General features: G+C 58.8%; 9 protein-coding genes across 9 annotated transcripts; 5 read left to right on the top strand and 4 right to left on the bottom strand.

Annotated features, from left to right (window-relative positions):
• Positions 1 to 172: 172 nt before the first annotated feature.
• BKCO1_4500081 (riboflavin biosynthesis protein) lies at positions 173 to 1,129 on the top strand (the record flags this gene model as incomplete). The annotated part of the gene is made up of 1 exon (XM_020276245.1): positions 173 to 1,129. The coding sequence occupies one exon, from the start codon at positions 173 to 175 to the stop codon at positions 1,127 to 1,129; it is 957 nt and encodes a 318-aa protein (XP_020127925.1).
• Positions 1,130 to 1,387: 258 nt separating this feature from the next.
• Positions 1,388 to 4,067, bottom strand: BKCO1_4500080 (pyridoxal-phosphate dependent enzyme; the record flags this gene model as incomplete). The annotated part of the gene is made up of 7 exons (XM_020276244.1): positions 1,388 to 2,265; positions 2,329 to 2,630; positions 2,690 to 2,894; positions 2,984 to 3,229; positions 3,288 to 3,634; positions 3,686 to 3,909; positions 3,963 to 4,067. The coding sequence occupies 7 exons, from the start codon at positions 4,065 to 4,067 to the stop codon at positions 1,388 to 1,390; spliced, it is 2,307 nt and encodes a 768-aa protein (XP_020127924.1).
• A 1,308-nt stretch (positions 4,068 to 5,375) lies between these two features.
• On the top strand, positions 5,376 to 6,355 carry BKCO1_4500079 (rta-like protein; the record flags this gene model as incomplete). The annotated part of the gene is made up of 3 exons (XM_020276242.1): positions 5,376 to 5,538; positions 5,593 to 5,841; positions 5,904 to 6,355. The coding sequence occupies 3 exons, from the start codon at positions 5,376 to 5,378 to the stop codon at positions 6,353 to 6,355; spliced, it is 864 nt and encodes a 287-aa protein (XP_020128011.1).
• Positions 6,356 to 7,351: 996 nt separating this feature from the next.
• BKCO1_4500078 (glycosyltransferase family 1 protein) lies at positions 7,352 to 8,066 on the bottom strand (the record flags this gene model as incomplete). The annotated part of the gene is made up of 3 exons (XM_020276241.1): positions 7,352 to 7,490; positions 7,542 to 7,680; positions 7,742 to 8,066. 3 exons carry the CDS (start codon positions 8,064 to 8,066, stop codon positions 7,352 to 7,354), a joined length of 603 nt encoding a protein of 200 aa, XP_020128012.1.
• Positions 8,067 to 8,233: 167 nt separating this feature from the next.
• BKCO1_4500077 (mitochondrial ribosomal small subunit component protein) lies at positions 8,234 to 9,363 on the top strand (the record flags this gene model as incomplete). Its single annotated transcript, XM_020276240.1, has 2 exons — positions 8,234 to 8,714; positions 8,771 to 9,363. The coding sequence occupies 2 exons, from the start codon at positions 8,234 to 8,236 to the stop codon at positions 9,361 to 9,363; spliced, it is 1,074 nt and encodes a 357-aa protein (XP_020128019.1).
• A 438-nt stretch (positions 9,364 to 9,801) lies between these two features.
• On the top strand, positions 9,802 to 10,746 carry BKCO1_4500076 (calcineurin is a calcium-dependent; the record flags this gene model as incomplete). Its single annotated transcript, XM_020276239.1, has 2 exons — positions 9,802 to 9,810; positions 9,862 to 10,746. The coding sequence occupies 2 exons, from the start codon at positions 9,802 to 9,804 to the stop codon at positions 10,744 to 10,746; spliced, it is 894 nt and encodes a 297-aa protein (XP_020128020.1).
• A 246-nt stretch (positions 10,747 to 10,992) lies between these two features.
• Positions 10,993 to 11,814, bottom strand: BKCO1_4500075 (nad-dependent dehydratase; the record flags this gene model as incomplete). The annotated part of the gene is made up of 1 exon (XM_020276238.1): positions 10,993 to 11,814. One exon carries the CDS (start codon positions 11,812 to 11,814, stop codon positions 10,993 to 10,995), a length of 822 nt encoding a protein of 273 aa, XP_020128017.1.
• Positions 11,815 to 12,097: 283 nt separating this feature from the next.
• BKCO1_4500074 (factor for adipocyte protein) lies at positions 12,098 to 13,319 on the bottom strand (the record flags this gene model as incomplete). Its single annotated transcript, XM_020276237.1, has 3 exons — positions 12,098 to 12,715; positions 12,772 to 13,206; positions 13,266 to 13,319. 3 exons carry the CDS (start codon positions 13,317 to 13,319, stop codon positions 12,098 to 12,100), a joined length of 1,107 nt encoding a protein of 368 aa, XP_020128018.1.
• A 2,439-nt stretch (positions 13,320 to 15,758) lies between these two features.
• BKCO1_4500073 (thiamine pyrophosphokinase-related protein) lies at positions 15,759 to 16,924 on the top strand (the record flags this gene model as incomplete). Its single annotated transcript, XM_020276236.1, has 2 exons — positions 15,759 to 15,847; positions 15,985 to 16,924. The coding sequence occupies 2 exons, from the start codon at positions 15,759 to 15,761 to the stop codon at positions 16,922 to 16,924; spliced, it is 1,029 nt and encodes a 342-aa protein (XP_020128015.1).
• Positions 16,925 to 18,860: the final 1,936 nt, after the last annotated feature.

The raw sequence follows: 18,860 nt of genomic DNA, 5'->3' as shown, positions 1-18,860 counted from the left end.
CTTCAACCATCAGCCATCTCTCCAAAACCACCATTCCTTCGACCAACAACCATCTCCCCAAACAATCGCCTCCCACCAATCCTTTGATAAACGGGTGAAGAAACAAAAAGGAGGCATCAAGCGCGCGAGGAGAAAGAGCCAAAAAAAAAAAAAAAAAAAGCAACCGACAACCATGCCGTCCCCACCGCCCAAAGCCCGCGACGCCCTCCACTTCGCCGCCTCCTCCGCCGCGGCAATAGAACCGTACCTGCCCCCTCGCACCACCGATCCCACTTCCACTTCCTCTCCCCCTCCTCCCCCTCCCCCTCCTCCTCAATCGTCGCCATCGCCATCGCCATCAGCATCGCCGCCGCCGTCCTCCCCACTCAACCGCCCCTTCGTGACCCTCACCTTCGCCACCTCGCTCGACAGCGCCCTCGCCCTCGCGCCCGGCACGCAGACGGCCCTGTCCGGCCCCGCGTCAAAGGCCATGACGCACCACCTGCGCTCGCGGCACGCGGCCATCCTCGTCGGCGCGGGCACCGCCGTCGCCGACGACCCGTCGCTCAACTGCCGCATCGAGGGCGTGGGCGGGTACGGCGGCGAGGAAGGCGAGCCGCTCGCGGGGCAGCCGCGGCCCGTGGTGGTGGATCCGAGGGGGAGGTGGGATTTTAGCGGCGGGGAGGACGGCGGCAAAGGGCTTGCGAAGGTGTTGAGGTTGGCGGGGGAGGGGAGGGGGAGGGCGCCGTGGGTGGTTGTGGCGGAGGGGGTGGGGGGGAGGGCGCTGGGGAGGAGGAGGAGGGATGTGTTGGAGGGGTGTGGGGGGCGAGTGTTGGAGGTTAGGGTTCGGGAGGAGGATGGGCGGATGGAGTGGGGCGATGTGCTGGGCCGGCTGGCGGCCGAGGGGATCGAGAGCGTCATGGTGGAGGGAGGGGCCGGCGTGATCAACGCGTTGCTGGAGCCGCGGAACGTGGGGTTGGTGGATTCGGTCATCGTTACGGTGGCGCCGACTTGGTTGGGGCAGGGTGGCGTGGTGGTGTCGCCGCCGAGGAGGGTCGACGGGGAGGGCAGGCCGGTGGCGGCGGCCAGGTTGAAGGAGGTCAAGTGGTGCCCTCTGGGCGAGGATGTGGTGCTGTGCGGAAGGCTGTAGTGATGAGGCGGCAGCCATGCTCTACGGCGCCTACTATGGCGGGTTGCAAATGGACTGAGCCCATCTAGGTCTGTCTCACGGAGATGTTGGGCCATATTTCCGTAATGAGCAGAATGCTACGCCTAGACATGTTTGTATAGTTCCAAAACTGGCATCTACGTCCGGATGTTTGCTTGAAATACCAATGTAGGAAGGACGCAGTGTGTTTACTGGGGCACAGACGCTCAAACCTTCTATACTCTGATGTATCCTCTATATCTATCCGGCAACGTTCTCGGCCTTGCGCTCTCCATCTTTGCCCACAACGCCTTCTGCTCTCTCCGCTTTCGACTCGGGAGCAGCAAAAAGTTTACCAATAGCCTCCATGGTGGTGTTGCCTCCACTAAGCACAATGCCAACATTCCACCCCTTCTCTCCGGCCTCCTGCTCAACCAGACGCCTGAACTCCTCGTTGTAGAGGCAGACGGCCAGGCCGAGGGCAGCAGTCGGTTCTATAAAAACCTTCATGCGCTCCATGAGAAGACGCATGGCGGCCTTGATCTGGTCCTCCGTCACGGAGAAAATGCCCTTCACCTTACTCTTGTCGCTGATGACGGACCAGGGGATTTCGCCCACCGGGGTCCTCACGCCATCGGCGATGGTGAGCGACTTGACGGTCGTGATGCGCTTCCCTTCCTTCAGGCCCCTGCGCGCGTCGTCGGCGCCTTGGAACGACGGCTCGGCGCCAAAGACGCGGATGCCAGTGCCGCTCAGGGCGGTGGCGGTGCCGGACAGCAAGCCTCCTCCGCCGCAGGGCGTGATGACAGCATCCAGCGCGTCGGTATCAACCCGCACGCTCAGCGCTGCCTTGTCCGCGATCAGATCCCTGACCTGCTGCTCGAACTCCAGGGCGGCGGTGCCCTGGCCCAGGATGATATCCGGATGGTCGTAGGGAGGGACGAGGATGGCGCCGGTGCGGGCGATGACGTCCTGCACGACGGCCTCGCGCTCCTGCGAGGTGGAGCCGCTGAAGACGACTTCGGCGCCGTGGCCCTGGGTGGCGGCGATCTTGGAGGGGGTGCTGATGGTGGGCATGACGATGTAGGCCTTGACGCCGCGGGTTTTGGCGGCGAGGGCGAGGGCGGCGGCATGGTTGCCTATGGCGGGTCAGCGAGCAGGGTCGCCGAGGAGGGATAGCAGCGCGGTTTGGGCCGTCATACCGGAGCTGTGCGTCACGACGCCTTTGCTGAGCTCGTCGTCGGTCAGGCGCGACAGGGCGTGGAATGCGCCGCGGGCCTTGAAGGCGCCGACGCGCTGGTTGTTCTCGCACTTGAAGAAGAGGTTGATCTTGGGGCGCGCAGGCGTCTGCCCCGCAAACTCGGTGCCGTTCAAGTCATACTCTGTCTGCGGGGTGGAGACGAAGCGGGAGAGGGTGGTGCAGGTGAGCACAGGCGTGCGGTGGACGTGGGGCTTGATGGCCTGGCGCGCCGCCGCGACCGACTCCCGAGACAGCGGCATGCACCTGGTAATGTCAGCCATGATAAAGGAAACAGGAGATGAGGCGGTGATCAATCGACAAACGCAGGAAAACGAGAGAGTGACTCACTGCGCAATTGTGCATTAATTGCTGGTGATGTCGGGGCGTTATCCCGATCCTCCACTTTAGCCGGCCTCTTTCCCCGTGGGCCGACCTCGTTTGCCTTCATCTTCTCTTTCATCCGCGCCAAGGTCACCACCGCAACGGAATAATAATACACACGCATCAGGAAAGAGACGGATTTGCATTCTACGTACACGCATCGCCTTGTCACAGATGCGTTAGGGCTGACATACAACCACACCTCAGCCGCATCCCAAGGCCAGCCTTCTACTTACCCTTCCAGGCCTGCTCCAACAACTCCTTCGCGCTCGTGGGCTTGATCTCCGGGAACTTCTGGTTCAACGCCTTCTCAGTCGGCAGGTCGAACTTTCCCGTTGCGAAATACAGCCCAAAAGCCGCAAACATGGCTTGCAACCTCTCCTTGGGGAAGAAGGGATACGCCGCAACGTGAACGGGAAGTTCGGTGATCTGATGAGCCCTGAGCTTGTCGAGATCGTCGTGGTGCACCTCGAACTTGGAGCCTGTCCATCCAGTCAGTCACGCGGTCCAGAGCCGGGTCATTGGAAAGGGCAAACGTACCGCGAACCTCCTCTGCAAGCCTCAAGAACTCGTTCCACGTCAGCTTGTCACCAACGATCAGATACTCGTTGTCCCATGTCGGAAGCTCGAGCGCCGCAACCACGAACTTGGCCACATCGAACGTGTACGTGAAAGCCACGGGCGTGTTCCCGTCTCCAGGAATTGCCGCCGCCTTGTTTGCAACATCCAGCACCGGCGCGATTGGCTGTTGGTAGCTTTTGATGTGCGGCAACCCAAAGTAGTCGAGAAAGAAGCCGTTCTGGAACCGAGTCCATTGGAGGCCAGTCTTCCGGAGCTCCACGTGCGCATCAAACCGGAATTTCAGGTGAGGCAGAATAGCCACATCCCTGGCGCGTTATCAGTTTCTCGGCTTTTAGGGTGCCAAGGGCGTGACTTACTCGGAGCTGAAGGGCACTCCGTATTCACTGGCGACAAATCTCTTGGTCGTCGAAGACTTGTCAGCAGCCTTGATGAGGTTGAGCTGAGACTGCGACGACGCTTCGTCCGCCACCATCAGTGCCGAAACGACCACTTCAATCTCGCTGCTCTCCAGCACCTGCTTCAGCGAGTCGACGCTGTTGTAGTCTACTGTGACAACGGGGGCCGTCGCGTCATCGCCGGCCTGTCTCGGTTTACATCAGTGGCCCGCCATCCAAAAGCAGACGCCACACGCACCTTTCGGGAAAGAACAATGACATCGTGCTTGGGACTGGTCTTCAGGATGTCGACAATGGTCTTTCCGACATTGCCAAGGCCTCCGGCAACAGCGACTTTGACCATTTTGGAGAGATGATTGAGTGGGAAGACGCGTTTGGAGGTTTGCAGATTTCAATGAATGAAGCGTGCTGCGCTGTGTCCAAGACCCAGTCGAACGTGAGCGCTCAGCTTTATAGACATGGGCTTTGCTCAGCTGCCTAATATTGCGACCATGTGTCGTGATTTCTTCCTTCCTTCAGCATTATTAATGAAGCGTGGTGGTCTGCGGATTGGTTGCTTCACATGCTCCGGAGCCCGTGGAACAGGGATGCCATTCTCGCCGGGTATCGCGAACGCGGCCGGCGGACGAAGTTACTCGGAACACACAGTGAGCCGAGCCGGTTGTGAGGTCAAACGGTGCGACTGGTCGTAGTCGCGAGAAGCCGAAGTGCTTACAAAGCCTTGTTTTAGAATGCTCCCCCGCTTTCCGTGCGGGGTTCGGAGCGCCAAAAATGGAAACTTTGCGGGTCCAGGCAAAGCTCCGCAGCAGTTAATTCTCGAAGATCGGATGAAGTCCTAGCCTCCGGAGGGGATGCTCGACTGCTGCCTATCCGTACCGTGTGCTCTGCAATATTCTCACACTCCACGGAGGCGGTGTTCTGTCTCCTGTTTCTCTTTTTACTCGTTTTAATGGCTTTCTGGAGCACAGCAGTGGAACTGTTTGGCAGTGATGAATATCCATTACACACGCAGAAATATCTGCGACAGATCAAAGTGAAACTGTGTGTAGCTTGCAAGTGTTTGTGTTGTCCACCAGATAGGTCACGCCACAACATGGCCAATCCATGAGTCTGCCTAGGACTGAGAATGGTGGCCGAAGAAGCTGCTGCCTGGTACCCGATCCTTCTCCAGAACTGACCCCGTAGCAATCCCTCTTGAATATGAAGCACAAGCAACTACTAGGGACCAACACGCGTACTTCGTATTCTCCAACTGATCAGATCGAGTGGTTTTCCAAAGTCAGATCAATGTGGCTGCGTCAAAGTGTCAGAGGCCCCAGTTTGTCGTTCCAACCATGGCCTAAGCTTGAAGCCCCAACCAATCAACGGCCCGGACAAGAGAATGCGAGCGACCATCTACGAATCCGCCTACGAATCCGAATGCGGCTACTGCCAAGCCAGTCAAAAGAGGCGCAGGCATCTATAAACTCCACAATGGAGAGGAGATAGGGAGAATGATTTGAGGCGGAGCAGAAGCAATCCTCGACTCTCGACCGCATGCGTGGCATAAATATGTGCTGCAGAGATCCCGTTTGCCTCAATCAACAACCAACAAGCTCCTCTCTTTGCAATCCCTTTACTTTCTATCTCGGAGCCCCGACAACCAGTCAACATGCCCGCCTCAACCACAGATCATTATTACGACCATTACAAACCTAGTTTGCCCGCCGGGGCCATCTTCACAGCTCTCTTCGCCATATCCACGGTTCTACATGCCTGGCAGCTTATTAGAACGAGGACATGGTACTTTACTCCATTCGTCATTGGCGGTACCTGTTAGTGCTCCTAAGATTCTAGTTGACAGTCCATCTTTTACTGACTGCGCATAGTCGAGGTCATCGGATACGTCTCGCGCGTCGTAGCCAGCGTGCAGTACCCAAATTCCGCAAAGCTCCCGTACATCTTGCAAGCCGTGCTTCTGCTTCTTGCGCCAGCATTGTTCGCAGCGTCGATTTACATGGTTCTGGGCCGCATCATCAGGGTGACCGGCGGAGAGGCCTATTCTCTTGTGCGAGTCAACTGGCTCACCAAGATTTTCGTCTTCGGAGATATCCTCTCGTTCCTCATCCAGGGTGTTGGTATGTCTATCCCAATCTTCCCTCGTCGTATGGCACAGACGACTAATGCAAATCCTGTCCAGGCGGCGGCATGCTCGCCAGTGCCGATACGGCCAAACAACGGGACCACGGCCAGCTGTTCATCACCATCGGCCTGATCGTCCAGATCATCTTTTTTGGGCTGTTCATCCTCACGACCATCCACTACAACTGGCGTCTGAGCAAGGCACCGACCGACGCGTCCCGCACGACAGCCGTGTCCTGGCAGATGTACCTCATCGTCCTGTACGTTTCCAACGGGCTCATCATGATCCGCTCCATCTTCCGCCTTGTCGAGTACGTGCAAGGCGAGGACGGAGAGTTGCTCTCTAAGGAGGTCTATCTTTACATTTTCGATGCCGTGTTGATGTTCCTGTCCATGGCCACCTTCAACTGGAAGCACCCGAGCAGTCTGATCCCGGGCAAGAAGAAAGATCAACCAGACCTTGAAGTCAGCAGTGGTAGCTTCCTCATGCAAGAGCGCGGGAGGAAGTAGGCAATGGCGCATTCACCCACCAAAAGAGGGTGTATGGAAATGCACGTACTGGCCCCGGGGAAAACAAGTTTGATGGGGAAGGGTTGTCTCTCACCATTGCCATCATTTTGTGGCACATGTCGACATGGGTCAAGGTGTTCTGCGGACTGGAAGATTTGTAGTAATTTAGCGTTGGTGTAATCGAGTAAACTATAGACCATAGTATGAAACCCATCATAGAGATTCGCATGCAGTACTGGCAATTGTGACAGTAAATGCTTGTGGCCGCACGAGGGGAGCATTGTGGAAATCCCAACAATGAAGGGTAGACCATGCGATGCGACCAGCCGGTAACGAACAACACAAGGCATGACGAGAAGTTCCTGAAGACCTACAGAAGACATTGTTACGGGAGTGCTCAGCTAGACATAAGCTGGAGGTTCCGTATCCCATAGGGGCGATCAGCAGGAGGGAGTGAATAATATGTAGTTAGCATCTGCTGCTTGGATCAAGCATGCAGAAGTAGATTGTGTGTGAAATTCGGCAGTTTTCGCTTTGAGCCAAAACACATCCAACGCAGGATTCGGATGCGCACTATTTGGCCAATCATGAAGAAACCGTTACACCAGCCCACGAGTCCAGTATCCGAATTCCTAGCGGGGGGTGGAAGCATTCATGCATCTACACTCCTCGACGCAGATAACCACGGGTGAAGAAAGGATTGCACTTCCAACATGACTGCTGGGCGGACCCTTAATTCAAGGCTGGCTGAGCGTAAGGAGGGCGAGACTCTTGATGCAATTCTGTGCAGCGGTCCTGATGTCTGGTAAGGCATGCTGTTAAATCGTCTCCAACTGGCAGCGTAAACACAAGCCCCAAAGTTGCGTTTCAGCTTCGGAAGGGTATCCTTCAGGTTCGTAACGAATCCAGAGCCAGCTGGATGTGTAGTTTCCAAACTGGTTCTAATTGTGGGCCTGACCAGATGCTGGTTGCCACAAATGCGGTCCAAGGAGGGCGCTAGTCCAAGAAGCCCATTTCTTCGTCTATGACACCTTGCAACCCAGGGGCGCGACGATGAGGGCCACTGTTGATGGGTGGCCACGTTCTTTGACGCTTGCGGAGTTCTTCGGCTTGGGAAATACAGAGCGCGAGATTGCTTCCTCTGTGTCAGTAAGGCAATGCGTGTAGGGTCCGGAAAGCAGCATACTCCAGCTTTCCATGAATAACATAGCCTTGCTGTTCAAGCACCTCGGCAAGCTCCTGTTGGTGGTTGTCCAGCAGCGACGGATTGGGGACTACGATGAGGGGCACGTTGAGGCGAAGAGCGTCGAGGATACTGCCGGAGCCTGGCGGAGAGGAGGCAAGTCAGTGGAGGCTTGCGAAAGCGAGCGAGCAAGAGTATCGCACCGGCATGGCTGACAATGACGCCCTCTTTGGAGCCGTCGGCTGGATGGCCCTTGGCAAGCTGCATCTGGGCGGCAAGGCCGTTCTCGCGGAAGCTGAAGCCTGAGACGTCGACACCATGCTGAGCAAGCGACTCGTTGCCGGGGCCGACCTCTTTCCACAATCGCCGGTTCTTGCCGTACTGAACGAGCAAGTCGGTATAGCCGGCTTGGGCGAGGGCGCCGAGGAAGTCAGGCTGGGTGCATGCTCTGACAAGCTCGTCAAAGGTGGCAGTGGCCCCGATGGTGACGAAGCAGACCTTTTTGCGCTCCTGGTCGTTTTGCGACATGGCCTGGTGAGGTTGGGGCAAGCAGTGGTGGAGAAACGGCGGCGGAGCTGGGCCAGCGGCATCGGTGCCAAGCCGCGGGAGCTTCGGTGGTCCGCAAAGATTCTGGAGAAGCGCCGCCAGCACCACCACCCTCCCCAAGCCAGCCCCTCCCCATTGCGCCCCCAGCCATGGCCTCCGCCGCCAAGCGCCTGGCTTTCCACGCCCGCGCCGTCCACATCTCCCCTCTGCGCACAGCACGGCGATGCCAGCGCGACGTGCCCGCCCCATGGCATCCCCAGCGATGCTTCTCCACCACCCCAGCACCGCGCGCCAAGGACGACACCGATGCCGATGCCGAGGGCGAGAAGGAGCGCATTGATCACGAGTTCGAGGAGCTGAAGCGCGTGCTCGGCGACGATCTGCCCACCAAAGGCCAGGCCCTGCACCAGATCCTATCAGGCATCGACCCGTCCCTGCTGTCGGGCTACAATGAACGACCAGAGCGTCCCGTGCGTGAAGGCTTCTGGATGGAGGGCGAGGCCGACATGGGCGAGGATGAAGAGTGGCACGGCGACGACATCACCTCGACCGGTCACGCCGAGTTGGAGCAGCAGCGCGAGATCCGCGAGTACATGCGCATCGCCGCCTGGGAGATGCCGCTGCTAGCGAGTGGGTTGCGCACTCCTGCCTGCCCAATGGCTTTCGGTGCTAACAATGCCGTGCAGAATACGCGAAGCCCTTCCAGCCCCCGACCAGTGAGACTCCGCTCCGCTTCCGGCACACTACGTACATGGGCGAGCACCATCCCGCAGAGCGCAAGGTGGTTGTCGAGTTCAGCGTCCCCGATCTCCCCAACCTCACCCAGGTGCAGCGCGACAAGCTCATCAAGCTCGCTGGTCCCCGCTACAACCCCGACACTCAGATTGTCAAGATGAGCGCGGAGCATTTCGAGACTCCGGCCCAGAACAAGCGCTACCTGGGAGACGTCATCAATGACCTACTCAACGAAGCTAGAAACCCCAAAGACACCTTCGCAGACATGCCCTTTGATTTCCGCCACCACAAACCCAAGGTCTTCCACAAGTTTCCCAAGGAGTGGGCCATGACGGCCGAGCGCAAGAAGTACCTAGACGAGACGAGACAGCGAAGGGCCGAGCTGGAGCAGACGAGACGGGAGGAGGGCACGCTGATCGACGGAAACGCCGTCATCGAGAAAGCTTTGACAGCCCCCGCCTTCGAGGCGCCAGAGCCGCTGATGGTGCCAAAGGGCAAGGCTACGGCGGCCAAGAGAAGACAAACTTTCAGCATAAAGGCATGAGGCGGGCTTGCATGGATCGGGCGTCGGGTGATTGGATGTAAAACACGGGCTATTAGGGATGTCGGCGGCTTGGCAAAGCATGTGTACTGTATGCGACACAAATCAACATCTTTCCAGCATGGCTCCTCACGCATTGTAAGCCTAAGCGTTGCCTTCTCAGTGCCAATCCGGCAGTGATTCCGAAAAATCACGCGAGGAAACTTTCATCAGCCCATTAAGGGATCATACAGACGTAACGAGCGAGAAGTGAGACGTCACAAGTCAAAAGTCACGTGGGGGCGGGTCAGGGTCGCGTTGAAGTAAACAATACAACGCGTCGACGTCACCGCCGACAGATCAGATGCCCCGGGCACCGCCCTCAGCACTTTTCTGCTCCACCATCCATACAGCCGTCAGACGACAGCAACCTTGTCGCAAACTCTCGTCTAGTACAACATAATGACACAGGTATGATGGACTACCCGTAGTGTAGCTGCGCCCACTGAGACTGGACACCAGTCACCTACCCTCATTGACTTGGCTGGTGAGCCCGGAGCTCCTCCTTCATCGATGCCAAATGTCGGCAAAAAGCGCGGTCGCGTTGATGAATCCCCGGCCTTCGATGACTCCGACTTCCGTGACGCCACCGAGGGCCTACCGATTGACAAGAGCCCTGACCAAGTCCGCCGCATGATCCGTCGCCTCATCGACAATGGTGGCATGAAAGTCGGCGAGTTCTGCGATAAGCTCGGCGTCTCCAACAAGTCATACAACAACTTCCTCAGGCAGAGCGGCTCAACCAAGGGGTTAAACTCTGACTGCTACTACAATGCGTGGGCCTTCTTCAAGTACCGCGACATGCACGGCATTAAGCTCCCCACTGCCAGTAGTGGCAACAAGAAACAGAAGGCGGATGATGTCGGCAAAACAGGGTCACAAGCTGCCTCCAAGGACAAGGCCGCCACCGCTGCTGACTTGGCCGACATCCACCTTGTTGGCGAAGAGGATGACACCGTCGAGATATATGATACGTGCGACGAGATCCGCAAGAAATTAGACGCCCACCTGAAGAAGCCCGGTGTCACTCAAGCCCAACTCTGCCGCGACCTTTCCGCCATGTACACCGCCCCTACCAAGATCGCCCCCGGCCAGCTCTCCAATTTCCGCAGCAAGAAGGGCCCCAATGTCGGCAACACGGCCAATATCTTTTATGCCGCTTACTGCTTCTTCGAGAAGCTGAGGCTGAAGGAGGGAAAGCCGAAGTCGAAGCATAGGGAGGAGATGGAGGCCATCTGGTCCCAGAGGGGCGGCTTCGACACCGAGACCAGACATGATGTTAGCTATATATGCGTCGGGTCCTCGCGGCCATATGTGGACAAGTATGGCCTAGTTCAAATGCTCTAAAGTGGTCACATCTCGACCAATAGGGAAGGTTTCCGTGGCCCCCATTGCTTTCTCAATTCTTTTACCTGTTGTACAACAATGTTCAATCTACCTCATTCCTTGAAAAGTCTCATCAATAATATCTTAAACAGTCATATGACCTACGCCGCCATTCCATTACCTCCATCCGGGCACTCTGTTCCCGTCAGACACGCACCCACCTGGTTAAACTCGGAAATTCTCTGCTCGCCATGTACATCTTCGGCGTCACTGTTCTCCGGTCTGTTTCAAAAGCTCTCCTCCCCACTTCCTGATCCGCTCATGCACCACAATCTGCTCCTCGCTCCCATTCTTAGCGATCTCGACCATGACGGCCGCCAGCTCTTCCACATGACAACTCGGCAACACGACCGACGTCATGAACAGATCCTTCACGCTCGGATTCTTCTGGTAGATGCCACAGGGCCTGACGCTGTACGTCTCGAACCGCCGCCGGGCCCCTTTGCCGCCCCCCTCCTTCTCGGCCAGCTCGAACAGGGCCTTCTCGGCCATACCCTTCACCTTGCGCGTCCGCCCCATCACCCACAGGCTCTTCCCCTGATCCCACTCGGCCCCATGGCCGCTGCAGAACACGAACCTGAACGGCGGCGGCGGCGGCGGCGGCGACGACGGGGCGGCACCACCGCCTTCCTCGGCCGCGGCCTCGACGACGCGGTCCCGCAGCGCCTCGGCGTAGCGCACGGGCAAGTCGACGCTGGCGCGCACGTAGTCGGCGTCGGTGGGCCAGCGCCCGCGCCCGCGCTGCGTGTGGCGGCCGCCGACGCACCAGAGGCAGGCGCGCACGCCGCGCAGGTGGCGGTCGAGCAGGGCGGCCGGGTAGGTCCCGGAGTCGTCGTCGTCGGCGGCGGCGGCGGCGTGCACGATCTCGATCAGCTTGGGCGACTCGAGGTGGCGCGAGTGGATGTAGGGCGAGGCGCTGAGGGCGGAGCGCGTGAGGGTGACGACGGCGCTGACGGCCGGGTCGGCCAGCAGCAGGCGCAGCGTGAAGGAGCCGACGAAGCCGGTCGCGCCGACTAGGAGGACTTTCATCTCTCTTCTTCTTTTTCTTTTTCTTTTTTTCTTTTTTTCTTCCCCTTTTTTGTTTGGCTTTGCTGGTTGACGATGCGGGGGGTGGGTTGTTTTGTATCGCGGAGACACGGTCGGTGGTTGGAGTGGTTGGGCATTGCGGGTGGGCAGTCGGATGTGTGCGCGCGCCCATGGCTTGCGAGAGACTCACACAAGCATTAGCGTGCCGCGCGGCTGGGGTGCTGCCTGCAGTGCGGGTGCAAGGATTATGTGAGCGCAGCGCTGTACTTGAAGCCAGAGCCCACGCTCAAGCTCCAGCTCCAGCCAGTCTCCGCATCCAGACCAACGGGTACTGGAGGGTCCCTTCTTCGTCCCAGTATCGCGGGATCGCCGCGGGTGGTCGGCCGGCGTCAGGGGCACCGCTGGGGCTCGCAGACGTCGTCAACGGGAGGAAGTCGCCTATGTGCATGGCCTCGACGAGCTCCCAGATGCGCTGCCGGTTGCGCAGGCCGTCCGGCATGCTCGACAAGGACGCGCCGTTGGCCGCCGAGCGCGACTGGCAGAGCCGCCGGACCAGCAGCTCGAAGTCCCACTCGACCCCCCTTGCCCGCCCCTCGGCCACCTTCTTCTCCACCTCGTCGCGCCGCAGGTCCCACAGGTACGGCACGAGCTGCGCTTGCATCAGCAGGTCCATCCAGGCGGTCTGCGGCATCAGGCGCGTGCAGTCGGGCGGGAAGTGGTGTTCGGTGAAGACGAAGGACAGGACGTGGTCTTTCAGCTCTTGCGGCAGCCGCTCGAACCGGGCCCGGAAGCCGGCCGAGGAGGAGGAAGAGGAGGAGGCGTCGTCCAGAGAAGGGTTCGAGGGCGTCATCTGGGCGAGGACGCCCGCGGTCAGGTCGGGGATGTCCCAGGCGTCTGCCGTGCACTGATGGTCATTCTCTCGTCAGCTCGGACATTGCCGGATTGGGAACTGCAGCGTACCCAACCGTCGTATTCGTCTGCATCCGCCTCTCTGGGCGGCAGGTGATAGCCGTCAGGAGCGTCGATCCTCGCCAGCGGTTCCGCTCGGCCGCTGGCGACGGACGACAGACACCTGGTGCGGAGGACTTTCCACAACTGGCGCATGCTGCAGATTCGGCCGTGGCGCGAGGCCAGGATGCGCTTTGCCAGCGCGAGGCAGTAGTTGTGGACGGGGATGTAGTAGCGGTCCGCCCCGGCGACGGACTCGTCCGAGGAGCATGGTGTCACTCTGCGGCCGTCGTCGTCGGCGGTGAAGAAGCCCTTGCCGGCATTGGTGGCTGGCAGCTCGTCGATGCCGAGTTCGGTGGTGAATCTCGAGGGACCCCATTTCGTGTCGAAGTGCTCCTTCACCTGCTCCAGCTCTCTGGCGGGGTCGCTTAGTAGCGTTGCGGCTTGCTGCGGGGGTGTTTGTCAACAACAAGCAAGCCGTGAGGTGGTGTGAAGGAGGTTCATACACGCTCAGCTATCGAGGCTCCGCAGACGGCGCAGTGCATCGTGCTGTCTTCCATGGTCCGACTGAATCTCGTATCGCTGTGGTTTGGCGACACGGGGATGCGGAAGAGGAGGAGGTTAAATGGGCTCGCGGAGAGCAAGACAGGCGCAAAGGCTTGTCAACCGGCCGGCACGTATGCTCGGTTTGGTCGAAAGCCGGAGAGCGGGTCCAGCGTTCAGCTGCGCGTGCAGCAAGCCTCAGCCCCAACCGTCGTCTTGCTGCGTGGGGGGGCGCGCCCCACCGGCAAAACCACCCGCAGCCAGCCCTGTCACAAGACTCGGCATGCACTAGCTTGTTGCGTGCATGGCCCTAGATGGCATCGGACTGCGCCTGCCGGTCAGCGACGCGATCTTCGCCCCTCCCTAGTGCCTCTGAACCTTAACCACCAAGCCCACGTCATTCTGGCCCTTAACCCCGGGGCCGTGGACCTTCTTTGGGCCCGGGCGTGTGCTGACAGGCAGCAGCCGTGCCAATCAAACTACCTCTATCAATCAGCCTCACAGTCTGTCACACGTAGAGTCTCACAGCGTCCCCCGCTCGCCCCAATTATGCGTGGCGATCGCTCTGCTCAGAAACAGTTTCCGGGGTGCGGTAAGCCTCGTGGAAGGCTACTATTGGACGGGGATTGAGATTGGGAATCATAGCTGACGTTTGCCTTGGAACGCGGAGGTTTCGAGGCACCCTGACGCTGTGATGGCAAATGCCCAGATGCTTCATATATCATCATGACTTTCTGGGCATGCTCCCAAATCCGGCAATGACGAGGTTTCATTGCAGTTTTCTCATCGTTTCGTAAGCCAAGCGAAGAGAGGAAATTGACCCGGGACCGAGCCGCAAAAAAGACAGGCTTCTAGTTTTCACCATAGGCCCAAGCTCTGTTTGATGTTGAAAGTTCGGTCCAGTAAGATACAAGAACGGGCGTTCAGCTGGTTTCTGGTCGCCTAGCGCAGTGAAGTGGTTCCGATGTTGTTGAATGATCGGCTTCCCCTGACTCAGGCACGATTCGGTGCGGCCGATTGCCGCAAACCCTTGGCTTCAAGCACAGTGTGAAATTTCTTACAACCACTACTGGCACCGATTGTCGACATCGTAGTGATCTCCGTGAAGCCGACGCACAGACGCCTGAGATCAACAATAGGCTTCCTCGGCCCTTTCCAGCCGATAAAGAACCGTAGTCGCGGAGACGGCGTCCATGGCTAGGTAGATTGTATAGACTAACACTATCGATCGAGGCACATGCTTATCTCTTCCCGTGCGCCACTCTGAGCTTGATGGTATTGAATTCACCGGCAAAACACGGCAAACCGTTGACACAATCTCTGCGCACATTCGAACGGTGTGACGGATCGCATCAGCTGCATCTCGTTCCTTTTGCTAAGCGATGGGGCTCTGAGTCAAGGAGACGAAGGCCTGGTTGGCCGTTGGACGTGCGGAGAATTGCTTCTTGTCGGCATCTTCACTTGTCACTTGTAACCCCGCAGAGAGGTCAGGCGCAAGATGGACTTCTCCGGAGTGTTCGGCGGCATTCATACCATCTTCGTCTTGCGCCCTGTCACGAGCAGATCAAGGACGCAATCACCTGGGCGGACAGCCAGAGGAAGGCGATGACATGGCTGCATTCTCTGCGCTCGCCAGATGTCGACAACGGCATTGGACTTGTTCGATGGCATGGCACGAATCAGCCACGGCGAAAGCAAGGTTGTCTGGCTCGTGGGTGCAGGTGGCACTAGCCAAACACTCGCATGGAGGTACGGAGATCAGCCCGGTCAGGAAGAATGTCCGCGGGACGGACCGTTCCGGCCTCAGTCATACCAAAATGGCTCTACCTCTGCATCCCATCCATGCTGACTGGGTCCCGCCGAGCTGCTACGCTGCTGCTAGATCGATCTCGGATGCCGATTCATCTTGCAAACGGAATGCGCGTCTCTGATTGGGCGGCCGCGCCGTGTGCTCCGAGAGGGATGCCCCAAACGGCGACGGCGAGCAGAGTTGCCCGGTTGGGAGTGTGGGAGTGGCCCACTGAGCTCGGCTCCAGGCGGGGCAGGCGGGGCCCGGGTTGCGTCTCGGCACTCGCTGTTCTGGCAGTGGCAGGCGGGCAGCAGCTCTCGCGCGGGCAGGCGCATGTGGTGTGCGAAGAGCGCAGCATCACACGGCGCTGGCGGTGACGTGTCGCCCGACTCGCTCCACCACGCCTCGAGGCTCGGGGCGGCTGCTCATCAGCCCCATCGTGGATGCTCGGACCAGCTCGGGCTAACGAAGACGCTGTGACGCCGTAACAAGGAAGGATGCTGGGGCCCCCCGTTACAAATGGCAGTGAGCGGCGACGGCCACTGGCCACGTAGCTCTCGCCTGCAAACCCATCATCCTTTTCACCTGCATCAATACTAGCACCTGGCCAGCCGAGAGTGGAGCCTGATCCAGCCTGATCCAGCCGCCCAAAGCCTACCCAGAGACCATGGAGAAGATCGAGTCGGCCGCCAGCGAATGGCCGTCGTTTGCGGCGCGCGGCAAGTCCAACCTCGACCTGGTCAACGACTGCGACAAGTGCGTCCCTTCGCGTCCCTTGACCCTCCGTCCCTTTGCTCCTTCCTCAACACCTCCATCCGAGCATTCTCCGCCTGCCGCCGTCGCCCGTCGTCGCCCGTCGTCGCCCACCGTCGCCCACGACTGACCGCGCCCAGCTTCCCGCGCCCCGACCTCGACAATGACGCCTACACCGACGCCGTCGCCGGCCTGTACACGCTGCACGTCGCCGACCACCACGCAACCCTGGGCTTCGTGCGCCCGCACGTGGCCGAGACGCTGTCGGGCCTGCCGGCATGGGACGTGTCGCCCGAGTCGCAGACGCTGATCCTGGTGTCGGGCATCGACGAAGCCGAGCGCACCGCAATCGTCGCCGCCACCACGGCCGCCATGCGCCAGACCCGCCACTTTGCCCTGCTCAACAAGGGCTGGCGCGGCGAGCTGTACCCCGTTTACGGCAACGCCGGCGAGCTGCTCTTCCGCATCGAGCGCGCCGCCACCCCGCTGTTCGGCGTGCTGGCCTGCAGCGTCAACCTGACCTGCTACGTGCGCGACCGCGACCGCGACACTGACCGCTACCGCTTCTGGGTCCCGCGCCGCGCCCGCTCCAAGCCCACCTACCCGGCCATGCTCGACAACACCCTCGCCGCCGGCCTGCCCGCCGCCGAGAAGCCCATGGACGTCCTGGCCCGCGAGGCCGAGAGGGCGACCGCCCTGCCCGCCGACGTCGTGCGCGCGAGGGCCAAGGCCGTGGGCAACGTGTCGTATTTCTTGGTCCGCGACTCGCGCGCCGGCGGCGAGACGGGGCTGCTGCAGCCCGAGTCACAGTTTGTGTACGACCTGGAGCTGCGCGACGACGACGGCATCGAGCCGCGGCCCACCGACGGCGAGGTCGAGGGCTTCGCGCTGCTGTCGACGCCCGAGGTGCAGGCCGCCCTCTCCAGAGGCGAGTTCAAGCCCGACGCCGCCCTCGTCCTCCTCGACTTCTTCATCCGGCACGGCATCTTGACCCCGGAGAACGAGCCGGATTACGTCGAGATCGTGTCGAGGCTGCATCGCCGCTTCAGATTTCCCGTGCCGAGAAGTATCGGGCATTGAGCATTTGAAATGGCGTTTTGGTGGTCCTGTTTGGTACGAATCGAAAGTGAAGAGAGAAAATTCGCACAAGCCAATGCATTTACAAGTGATTAGTGGAAACTTTGTCTCTCGAGAATATGCTAATCGTGAGCTGCTGCAGAGTCTACTGTATGAACCCGCTACTACTGCCCGTGGTGAACTAGATGTCCTCAATTGGCGGTGTTAGCGAGGAGAGAATCTTTGCATGCAGCGAGATCAGGCCCACCTTTCTCCACACGGGGCTTGCTGTGGACGACGAGAAGACTCTTATTACATCATTCAGATCAATCTCAGCCGATTGTCCGTTTCATGCCTCGGAGATCTCCAACACGATACGCTATGAGGAATGCAGGCCACCCGAGAAGCACATTTCAAGACCACCACTTCGACGATGCGGTCATGGCTGCGGTCGAAGCTCTACCGTAAAATCACCAGAGCCTGCAGAACTGAAAATTTATGACTTAATCAGTCGCGGGGTAAGTGAACTCCAAGTGTGTTGTTGAGGGCTTTGTTTGCCTAGCAATGCGGGAGTCAAACACTCACAAACATGTATCTGAAGCCTGAAAGAACACGCCTCGATGGGGCTATCAGCTCTCTTCAAACCCGCGTACTGCGCTAGTGGACCATCAACGCATCTAAGACTCTTCCATGGCTCGAACGAAACGATTACACGCACTATCCAAATGACTTCATCACGGAACATGCACTGGCCCCCTGCATTGTAGATTGCGGTCCCTTCTCGGAACCGAAGGCGGCTCGTATTGAGCCCTGTAACCCCCCTGTACCCCTCCACGTCATACTGTGATGAAGTTGTGGAGTGCGTAACAAATCTCAGGCCCCACAAATTGGACGTGCATTCGTCGATCGCCTTGGACAACACCATCCAATTGCAACATCTTTAGATTTTTGACAGTTTAGAGAAGAGCATTCTTTCGTTAGATGCATAGCCTTGCCACATTCAATCTCTAGGAGAAGTCGCCGTCAAACGTCTACAGTGCAGGATAATCAGGTGTTGCAAAAGCAGATTGATGATGAAAGTTATGGGGACCACGAGCGACCAAGCAGTTCGATCTCGGAAATCATACTACAGCTCCCTCTCGCAGCCGAAGGCTAGCGCGAAGATTGTGGGTTTTTCGTACCGGGGGTCCTGGCGGTACTTTTAATGTGGCACGATAGGTCAGAACTACATTAACTCGCAGAGAAAACGAGGCCATGGTCGTATCCTAAGGGTATGATAGGTCAAAGTCGCATTAATCGCAAAAAGAAATCACTTGACGCTAGCCTTCCGCTGCGGAACCCACCTGTACCATGAAGGGGAATACAAGAGCGAGGTTCGACGCCGTTCGCTAGCCGAGGCCTCCGCAGAAGGCACCATTCGGTGAAGTCGCATAATATTCGGCTTGACCAAGAATAGAATGATCAACACCCGGCAACCCAATTCCAACCGGCTATCTGGAAGGTCCGGGATACGCAGCAGTACGACGACGGGACGAGAGTAACGTGGTTCCAAGAGGTTTGGTGGGTGCTTGGCTGTGCAACGTCAGTGGCGTGAAGCGGCTCTTCAATACGAGGCGCGCGCCGGCAAACCAATGGCGGCTCGGTGCATGTATGTATGACCAGTGCCAGCGCGCAGGTTTTCGCCACGACTTCTATACGGGTGCTGCGCTTCGGCAAAAGTACTTGCCACCGCCCTCTAGCTCGTTCCGGCCAATCAACCGCCGGCCCATCCTCGTATTGAGGCCTTTCTCCGGACCATCCACGAGCTTAATTGTCCCGTAGCAGTTCTCCGCATCGGAGCATATCAAGTGAACAGCTGCCAAGCGTCTAGAAGAGCGGCGTTGCACCAAAGGGGCCCACCCTCGCTCTTAATATAGCTACGTGTGACGTCGAGCTACCTCCTCTCCACGAGATCACCGCA

This window comes from Diplodia corticola (genome assembly GCF_001883845.1).
Source record: "Diplodia corticola strain CBS 112549 chromosome Unknown scaffold45, whole genome shotgun sequence".
NCBI lineage: Eukaryota > Fungi > Ascomycota > Dothideomycetes > Botryosphaeriales > Botryosphaeriaceae > Diplodia > Diplodia corticola.
Note: the sequence above shows the minus strand (reverse complement) of the source record. Positions and strands in the feature narration are given on the sequence as shown.